The sequence below is a fragment of the Poecilia formosa genome, unplaced genomic scaffold (genome assembly GCF_000485575.1).
Source record: "Poecilia formosa unplaced genomic scaffold, Poecilia_formosa-5.1.2 Scaffold61, whole genome shotgun sequence".
NCBI lineage: Eukaryota > Metazoa > Chordata > Actinopteri > Cyprinodontiformes > Poeciliidae > Poecilia > Poecilia formosa.
In genome coordinates this window covers 1,580,596-1,590,637 of record NW_006800000.1, presented here as the reverse complement: position 1 = coordinate 1,590,637, position 10,042 = coordinate 1,580,596, and the positions used below count along the sequence as shown (strand labels likewise).

Below are 10,042 nucleotides of genomic sequence, written 5' to 3'. Positions count from 1 at the left end.
CCATAATCCCCTTAAAAAATCAAAACTACCTCATAGCAGATGAATACCATTGACCAGCTCATAGCATACAAACATTTCCACAAAACTGTTTATGCCATGGCAACATTTTGTATTTCACCACATATCTGCATAAAAGCTCTACTAAGAAAACAATTTCTGATGTACTTCACCGAGATAAAATTAGGAACCGTGATGCTGTACAAAAGGCAACACTTGTGGTTTAGAGTTATTTACCTTGTTTTTGCAGAATGGCACTTCACACCGCAAAAATGACCGTTCCTACTTATAGTGGTAATATTTTTATTTCCTAAATTTGAAAGACATTTTCAAAAAGAAAAAAAAAAGACAGTGAATTGATGTAAAGTGAAAACTCTTTTCAGGTTTTATGTAACCTGAAAAGTTTCTGAAACTCCCAGTTTCAGAAACTGGAACTGCAACAAGCTGTTAGTTTGTTGTTGTCATATCTAGTAAAGCTAATCTGAAACGGGTCACGTTAAAACAATGACATCTGACCAAGAGGTTCAATCTTGAACAGTCACACTCCAGTTTCAGCTTCACAGTCACTAGATTTCTAATCTTTGTTTAAAGATTATTTTTGGATAAAGGGTGATTTTTTTTGTTTTGTTTTGTTTTGTTTGTTTTTTTAAAAAACTTAAAACGTCATTTAAAAATTAAAACCAAGAATTTCATCAACTGAAAGCTAATGGATCTTCTCATCTTGAACAACAAAAACATGAAATAAAAAGCTAAGAATAATTTGCATGTCGCTGCTCAAAAATATTAAGCTGTCTACCTCTGACTGAGAGTGTTATGACAGTGAATCCCTGTGGGTTCTGGGAATTGCATAATAAGTGGAGTTGCATTTCATTATCTGCATAATAAAGAAATTATGCAATGGTTTAAAGATGGCATAAAAGGCAAATAGAAATGAATGTGACCCTGGGGGAACTATGCAACGTGTCATACAATATCTAATCCCAGGCTAAATGTTTTCAGAGCAACTAGCATGTCCACATAGTATATATATTTAAATGTGTGAAAGACAATTTAATGTGATGGATGTCCGAATGGTACAAATTAATTTGCATTTCTTTATAAGCCATGAAGTACATTCATTTATAAAAACCGCTACAGTCAAACTTCAAAAGTATTGTACTTTGAGGACACTTTTTGTCACAAAAACAGTCACGTGTTTTCTACCAGTTTTGCACATCAAGGTACCAATGCAGTGAATCTGAACGGTAAACTTCAAGTCTTCCTACAAATTCCTAACTGGAGTTAGGTTCTCGACTTTGAGCCATTCTAGCCTACAGTGATGCCAAAAATATCCATGCTCTTAAAATTGTAATTTCTTCCTCAAAGATTTGTGGAAAAATCTTTGTTATCATTACATCAATTAAGTCATTCTTATAATTACTAGTCAGTTTGTTAGATGTTTCCCTTAATATTTTTTGACAATTTGTCTTTGGTAATAAGCTCCAAGTTTTGGAGGTTGGAAGCCTTCCTTGCCATCATCATAATGTTTAGCTCCCTTCACTGATTCAAGTTGAGTCTCTGGCTGTTGTCCAATGTTAATATTACTTCCAATCAGAAGAAAAAATGTTGGTACGCTTAAAAGATTACTGTAAAACCTTAGCCTTCTATTAGTAGGTAATTTTTAACCAAACTGTATTTACGTTCAATCCACTGGCACCAGCGTTCTCCATCCACTCATCTGATTATCAAAATGGACAATAAAATGAGTTGCAGCAATTTAAATTTTAAGCTCATTTTATTGTTTTAGGTCTTTAAACAATTTCCAAGTTCAGTTGATTAACTCAGTTTGTAACATTTAATCAAAACTGCTGTCGTTGCAATTCTTAAGAGAAAAAGTGAAAATGACTCACAGAGATGTGCATTTTTAGACTAAACAGTAACATTCAAAACTTTTTTAAACTGTAGACGCTGCTTGTTAGATTCATAAGCTTTCTTTTTTTCTTCACAATTTAAACACATTAACGAAGAGCCTAAAATCTGCATAACATTCTGCGCTCACAGTAAACCCGAGGGCTTCATAGGCTTTGTCGTATTTCCTTGTCTTTTTCTGCCATCACTTGCTGTAATTGCCTCTGCCGCAGTTCTCTTTTCACCATCACAAACTTCCCGTCCTCCATCAGTTCTGCACACTACAGATGGTCAGACTGATCCAAAATATTGGTAATATCGATACCAAGTCGATATTAACATCGCATCAACCCTAGCATGGTAGGAACAATGCTTCAGTTTCATTTTGGAAATGTCTTCCCTTCTCAGGTCTATCTTATCCATTTATCTTAAACATTGTTTTGATTTGCTTTCTTTTTATATATTTATTGCACTTTATTTAAGTAAAATGCACACAAGTTTCCTTTGTTTTTCTGTTGTTTCTGTTTATCATGTTAACATGTTGAAGTATTTTGAAGACACCTATAAATTAGAAACAAATTCTGCCCTAGGTTTCAATCATATAATTCAAAGTGAAAATAAATAAATAAATAAAAAATAAAAAATAAATCACAAAACACCTAAAGGTCACAGGTGTGATGATGTATAAAACTTGGATAGTAAAAAGTATTGATATCTTCATTGGTGATGGCACGCCTCTACTGTACACCCGCCTGACTATCTAGGCTATTTTGTCTACTGGGTTGAACAGGCAGCCTGTTGATTAGTTTGAGCACTGCTGCCACCTAGTGACTGGAGGCTTGTTTATTATTCAAGTATGAATAAAGACACCAATCCAGAAAAGTCACCCTGCCTCTCACATCCCCCTCCCCACCCCCACACACACTATTTGACATGCGCTGCTGTAAGGTAAGCCTACAAACTCAGTGTTGAGCCTTTTGCACTCTCTTGCCTTTTGTTTTCTTCTAGGACTGCCTGTATCTACCTATACAAGGCACAGTAACAATAATCGGAATCACAATATCAATATTCCCAGCTTCACTATTAGAAATGAGTGCTTCAACTCATTTAAATGGGAAACAGTATCGTTGTTTGTGTTGTATATTCACTTTCTGCCCCATCTGATGGATACTTACAGTTGGAAGGCCTTTGCTGAACAGCTAAAGAATAAAGAGACAGTTCTTTTCAAACCATGTAAATATCACAAAATTCTGAAACTATTCGCATAAAAATGCATGTTTTCCATGTTGAAATAAAACAGGTTTATTATGACTTTACAGTCACCAACCAACTTATTAAGTACATTTGTTAACTTTCTTATCTGACATCAGTCCTATTTTGATCAATAAAGTTTGGGGTAATATTTTATTCATATTTGTTGAGCAGTTCATATAGAATGGTAAAGAAAACTGCAAATTACTTCTTTTAAATGTAGATGTTAGGCCTTCATTGCATTAGGTTAACACAACCACATGAATGAAATATATCTATATTTTTAAATAATTATATTTAAGTTATGTTTGCTTTAGGTGCCTTACTAACTACACATGAAAGGTGAAAGAAATACACTACCGTTACAAAAGCTACACTATAACTTTAAGTCAACGTGATACCAGTATGATCTTCATGTTCTCCTCTTTTACATTATGAGTTCTGCCTTCTGTGAGGGACTGGCAACCTTTCCAGGACAAACCCTGCCTCTCACCCGACGACCACAGGACACCGACACCTGCACCTTTATGACCCTGCAAAGACACGTTACTAGAAACAATGGATGAATCTATGCAAATAAAAAAACTCAATTGTCAAACGCTAATGGCAATATAATCTGCACAAAATTTATCTTGCGTCTTATACCAGCTTTCCATGTGATGTTGTTAAACGTTTCTGACATATGTAATTATTACTTAGACCATTTCCAGACACGTCTATATTTAGCATAACAACATTAAAAAATATTGTAAAAATTGCACATTGTTACTTCACTGTCAAGTTTGTGAGCGCTTGACTTGAACTTGTGGTATTTTTGTAACTGAATCTCTGATGCCATCTGCTGGTCTTTCATATGAAGTGCATAGGTTGTGTTATGTTCACATCTCCTCATTTCATATTTGTATTCAAAGCTATAAATTTAGTTACTTTTTATGATAACATAATAAATATTTAAACCATTGTTGACATTACTCTGTAATGTTACTCTGTTTTCTTACACTCCAAGTCCTCACTGTTTTGCATTGATTTTGTATTGTTAATGTGATTTATTTGCTTCTTTACTTGCTTTTAAGTCAAAAGAGAGCATTTACCCTTTAAATTAAAAAAAATAAAATAAAGTGTGCTCATATATGATTCATTAAAACTAATTTTAATTTAAGCGCTTCTTAATCAGTGTCACTTGGTTCTGGACATGAGACCCCCAACACTGCATGCGATCAATGTTTCCTTCAACACACCTGATTCAAATGAGTGTCTATTTGCAAGGTGAAAATATGAGCTGATCTACCAGAAAATCATCTGAATCTCGCACAACAGAAATTCCTAAGCGGGAGTGGACCCTTAAACATGAACATCGTCTGAGGAGCATTTTTGAAAGTGTGCTCACATCTGATTTATGAAAGTTTGAGAATGAAATTCAGCTAAATCTGAAGACAGCTGAAGTAACATTTTCATTATCCAAGTTTGGCATGAATCAAGCTTTAAATCATAGCTGAAGAAAAATATGTTGTGATTTATTATATATATATAAATATATTCAAGACTTACCACTGAGAGCAGCTACTCACTTGTTTTTTGCAACAAAAAAAAAAAAAATGTATGACCTAATCTGATTATAAATTTCCTTCAATAAGTTCAGAACATTATTGACTAATGGATTTATAGCACCTTTCAGTGGCCCTTGACTCTGCTAAGTTTATGACAGATTTAATAAATTCAACTTGGAGCATTAAATCAAGGGGTTGATTGCTTTATTATCCATCTTCAGACTGTGGTGGTTAAAAGTCTATAAAATTATACAACAAGCAGCTGGTTTCTGTTTACAGATTTACAGCCCATATTTCAGACAGCGCTTGAATGCAGCTTCTCTAATCCTCACTAATCTGGATGCAACATCGTCACATGAGAGCTGACATCTGGGGACAGAATCTCGCTTTTCTAGTAAAGACAAAATACTGGATGGCGGTCATTTTCTGAGACAGAATGACCATTACAACTTGCCAGAAGGTTACCCTTATATCATGCTCTGTTCTTTGTGTGTCTCTCTTCCTGCCCAGGATGCTTTTACCCAGAGGAAAAAATGAGAGGGGCCAGTCTGAGGGTAAGGCAGTTTATCAGGTCACCATCCGTCCAACTCCATCTTGAGTCCCTCTGCTGTTGTTGTTGTTGTTGTCAGCTAGCACTATACAGAGAATTTTCAAGGGTTAAAAACCCGCTCTACTGTAAATGTGTTTACTGTAACGGTTTTTAATACATGCTCATGTGCAGCGCTGGAAAAGAAAAAAAGAAAATAAAAATGTGCCTCCTAGAGATTTCTCATGTTTAAGATCCAACGAATTTTATTATCTGGCAACGTTAACTTGAGTCGACGCAATAAGCAGTTTCCAAATGACGATTTTATTTAAAAGATTATCCAAACAAAACTGGTGCTATGGAAACCAGCCGCCAACGAGTGTGAATAATGTTTTAGTTCGATTATACCTGTTACAACTGGGATTGATTATTGCTTGATGAGTAGTCTTATAAGATGAGAACTTAACAAAAAAGATCCCAAAAAGCAACAGATCATGTTCTGATTTATAAAGAACACATAAAAAAAACAAAGTCAGTCACATTGGAGAAGATTACGAAGCCATTTCTAAAGGATGAGGAAAGGACTCCAGCAAATGAAGGAGAGCCATGCTCTATTCCTGGAGAAAACATGAAGCAGTGGTAAACCTGAAAAAAGAGATGCCCAACTTTTAAAATCACTCCAGGACCAAAATAGCAACTCACGTAGGACCTCACAATATAACTCAAGACAATATTTAACACACATCAGACATAATTTGATTCAGTTTAGTTCAGAGTTCATGATAAAACAAGAAGAAAGACAGGGCAAAAACATTATTGATGGGAATCCCACCCAAACGATTGTTGGTGCCCAAAAGTTTTTTGGAATGAATTTCTAAATGCAGATTTTTTTATTTTTTATTTTTTTTAAAGGTGCACATCCAATTATCTCTGTTGTTAGAGGGTGAAAGGTAGTTTCTTTATTGATATTTCTGAAATTATGAGGCACTTGTTTAAAACATTACAGCACCACATCTTTCATTGTAACATTTTGTATTTTAAATAAGCAGCTGACATTACTCCTACATATACTTTATTAAAGGTTTACTGCAAAACTTCATTTCAAACATGCCTGAAAAAGAGACTGACAATATAACTATATGCCGACAATTAACAAATCTGCAACTTTCAAATTAGTTGGTTGTGCAAACAAAAATCATTAGGAACTAACTTTCTTTTTAAACCAGTGTTTAAACTGGTTTAAACTTTCTTTTTAAACCAGTGTTTAAAAAGAAAGTTAGAGTAACATCTGTTAAATAAATTCAAGCAGTGATTGTTTTTTTTACCTCCTGCAGTTGGACCTGGGTTTTACCCTCCTGGGATGCATCAGCTGTCAGTGTCAGACGACCCGGAGCGGTGGGAGGTGGATTCTTCTCGCCCTCTCACACACACCGTTGAAGCCAGGGTTAAAGTTCAAAGTATTGGGCGGGGCAAGAAATACAACCTGATGGCTCAAGTCATACCCACGTATGGCTTTGGGATTCTGCTTTACATCCTTTATATTATGTATAAGGTAATCACTGCAACAAACCTCCCTAATTGGTAGATTATTGAGTGTGGGATGAATACGCCTTATAATAATGACTCTTATATTTAGTTATTGTTCAGTATCTTTATACTCAGTTGAATGTACTCTTTGCTGTCAAGGTGATTATGAGTTTTATTTAAACTATAAAGTGTGACAATTAAAAGATGCTTTGCATTAGCCCTTTGCACAGCCCTACTAATCATAACTGTATGTTTGTGCACAGCTAACATGCAAGGGAAAGGTGAATAAATCAGGGCTCTATTCAACAAACAAGACAAAAACCACATCGAACGCAAGTGGTAAGTTCTTTCAGACACAGAAAATGTTTGTCAGCTTTTGAGTGTGGCTTAGACTTTTTGATTGGTAATTTGATGGTGTAAATTTCACATGGGAGAGTTTTGTGTTTTTTTTTTTCTTTCTTTTTTCATTTTTTTGTATGTAATTCTTTTAAGAGAAATATTAGGAAAAACCAAGAGCACAGGAAAACTGCCAGAATTAATTTTGAAAGCACACCAAAGTGATCTTTATTTTGTTTTTAATCATCTGAAATGATTTGTAAAGTTTGTGTTTTTTTTTTTTATTATCACAGTGTTTATTAATATTGATCCCTTTATTTGTATGAAACGTTTAGCTACTGATTATGAGCTTGCCAGGCTTCAGGAGAAACTTCTGCAAACAGAAATGATGCTAGAGAGGATCGTCTCAGGGAGGAGTCATTGTTCTTCAAGGTAAGGGGCTTCTTTCCCCCAGAACATCCATTAGTCACTACCACAACATCTTGAAAATGTGAAAATGACAGAAACGTATTATTTGATGGGAGACTAGGCTAAATAGAAAAGGCAAAACTTGAGAATGAAAATAACTCCAAAAGAAGTAATATTTTCAACTAGGAAATGACGAGCAAAAATCTCAATAGAATGAAATCCTTGTAAGGTAGCAGAGCTGCTGCGCCAGTAAGCAGTGCACTTTCTACGGCAATATTCAGTTAAAAGAAGAAACAATAAGCGGGTAATCATTCACTCATGAGCCTCGGAAGATATAATTGATATTTCTAAAACAACACACTTTTGGGAAATCCAAACAGCTGAGGAATTTATGAGCAAAAATGCAGCTTGTGTACCTTGTTCTGCAGTTTTGTAAAAACCTGACAGCTAGCTTTTTTTTTTATTTTTATTTTAATAAAATAAGCCTGAGATTCTCGAGTTAACTTGTGCTGCTTCACAGTGGCAGAAAGCGAAAGAGTAAAACTTCAACATCAAAGAAGGAGGAAAAACTCCTGAGGCAACTCAGACAGATCACACTGCTGATGCAGGAGGGCCGTTTGGAGGGAGCCTCTCCCGAGATGGAGGCCGAGGAGGTCCCCTACGGTGCAGATTGGGAAGGTATGTGCTCAAGTGTAAATCCTCAAGCGCCTCTAATAATTTCAGAAAATATGTTTGAGGAGCAGGGCTTACCTCCAGTGAAACCCCGAGCATTTTATTTATGTAAAGCTTAATATTCCATGCTCCATTAACACAGGCTATCCAGAGGAGACTTATCCAGCGTATGATGAGTCCTGTGATAGACATAAGTATGAGACCATTAAGCTGGAGGAGGATCCCAGCCAACCCACTGCTGAGGCCCTTGCAGAGAGGATGGAGCAAGAAGAGGAAGAGATCATGGCCAGGAAACTCTCCATTGTGGAAGAGGAAGATGAAGAGGAAGAGGAAAAAGAGGAGGAAGAAGAAGATTTAGACGAGGAAGAAGAAGATGAATTAGAAGAAGTTGGGGAAGCAGAAGAGGACAAAGAGCTTGAATATGTGGTGGACGAAGAGGTGGAAGAAGAGGAGAAGAAACAGTTGCTCATTCCTGCTCCTCCTGTTATTGGCAGAAAGCAGGAAAGAGTTGGTTTGGAGGTGAGCAAAGAGCTGCAACAACACAGGGGAGAGAAGAAGCAAATAACCTTCAGTGAGAAGAAACACGTGTTCCACTACCCCAAAGAGGACACCTTCGAGGAAGAGGAGGAGGAAGAAGAAGAGGAGGAGGAAACAGAGGATGAGACGGAGGAGGACGTAGAAGCAGAAGAGGAGGAGGAAGCTGACGATGATCCTCTGATGGAGGCAGAAAGCCTGCAGTTTAGTTGCGAAGGCTCTTCAAATCCAGAGGAACGAGCAGAGGAAGATGAAGAGGAGTATTTGTTAACTTTGGCACTGATGGAAGATGGACATCTGATTCACGCGGACGTCCCAAAAGAGGTCGGACAGAATGTCCTGAGGATGAGAAACAGGAGAGAAAGAGAAAGTTTTACAGCAACCTAAGTCTGCATTAGCCCTCACATGTTTAAACCACCAAAAATCAAACTTATTTGAGAAACATCATCCAATGATAAAAAAAATATATTGTTAATGGTTTTCTTTTGTTCACTGTAGAAAAGTGTGATCAAATTTATTGGTTTATGATGTCTGAGCTTAAAGACCTGTCATATAGAAAAAATTATTTAGTTATTTTTCTAGTTAAATGTCATTAATTTAAAGAAATCATGTGATTACTATCCATTAAATTCCTCATAATCCATCAGTAAAAGAAGGAACATGTTACATACCTAATTTCTATATTGAAATACTTTGACCGCCGCTTGTTTTTATGTCACTTATCGCTTATTTGAAACATTGTTAATTCCTTCTTTCACATATTTCTCATAAACAGTAATAACAGAGAGCAGAAGCGTTGCTGGAAATGACACTTATCAGCCAAGTATCATCACTAACAGGGAGACTGAGAAACAAAACTCTTGTAAAAATGCAACAGGTACAAGTGACACATTTCAGAAACAAGCTTAATAAAAGGGTAAAAGTCACGACATTGCATAGGATTTGAAGCCAACATCATCATAACAGAAAAAACAATTCACCACAGATTGCAGACGTCTTGACTGACGTCACTGCTGTTTTGGGAACATAAGATGAATATTTGGCTCCCCCTCATGGTTTGGTTTGGTTTGACTGAGCTGGGTTGAATAAACTGCAACATGATGAGCTCTACAGATTATCACAACTCCTCACTGAAATTATGTCCCTGCAGGGAAAAACTACCGACTGTCTTTGCTGGTAAGCAGCAATAACACCAAAGACAATGGCCATGACTTAGTGAGAAACATACATGATATTTTTTTTTCCCTAAGTAATGACCTAATTCTCAACGTGGAGGGGTAATATTTTTATAAATACTAGAAATGACTATTTTTGTTTGTTTGTTTACATTTTGTTTCTTAAGAAAGACCTGTTTTGT

The 10,042-nt window shown here is 36.0% G+C and overlaps 1 protein-coding gene across 1 annotated transcript; it reads left to right on the top strand.

The window, feature by feature from the left end:
• Positions 1–5,013: 5,013 nt before the first annotated feature.
• On the top strand, positions 5,014–9,072 carry LOC103139449 (protein RIC-3-like). The gene is made up of 6 exons (XM_007554075.2): positions 5,014–5,236; positions 6,543–6,760; positions 6,999–7,074; positions 7,407–7,503; positions 8,000–8,157; positions 8,294–9,072. The coding sequence occupies exons 1-6, from the start codon at positions 5,119–5,121 to the stop codon at positions 9,070–9,072; spliced, it is 1,446 nt and encodes a 481-aa protein (XP_007554137.1). The 5' UTR covers positions 5,014–5,118.
• The last annotated feature ends 970 nt before the right edge of the window (positions 9,073–10,042 follow it).

What these genes read in the sequence shown, in the direction of transcription:
- LOC103139449 (XM_007554075.2), top strand. Translation starts at nt 5,119, where the DNA reads ATGACCATTACAACTTGCCAGAAGGTTACCCTTATATCATGCTCTGTT. An exon ending in TGAGAGGGGCCAGTCTGAGG is followed by an intron (nt 5,237 to 6,542) that starts GTAAGGCAGTTT and finishes TACCTCCTGCAG; the next exon opens with TTGGACCTGGGTTTTACCCT. An exon ending in CTACGGTGCAGATTGGGAAG is followed by an intron (nt 8,158 to 8,293) that starts GTATGTGCTCAA and finishes CCATTAACACAG; the next exon opens with GCTATCCAGAGGAGACTTAT.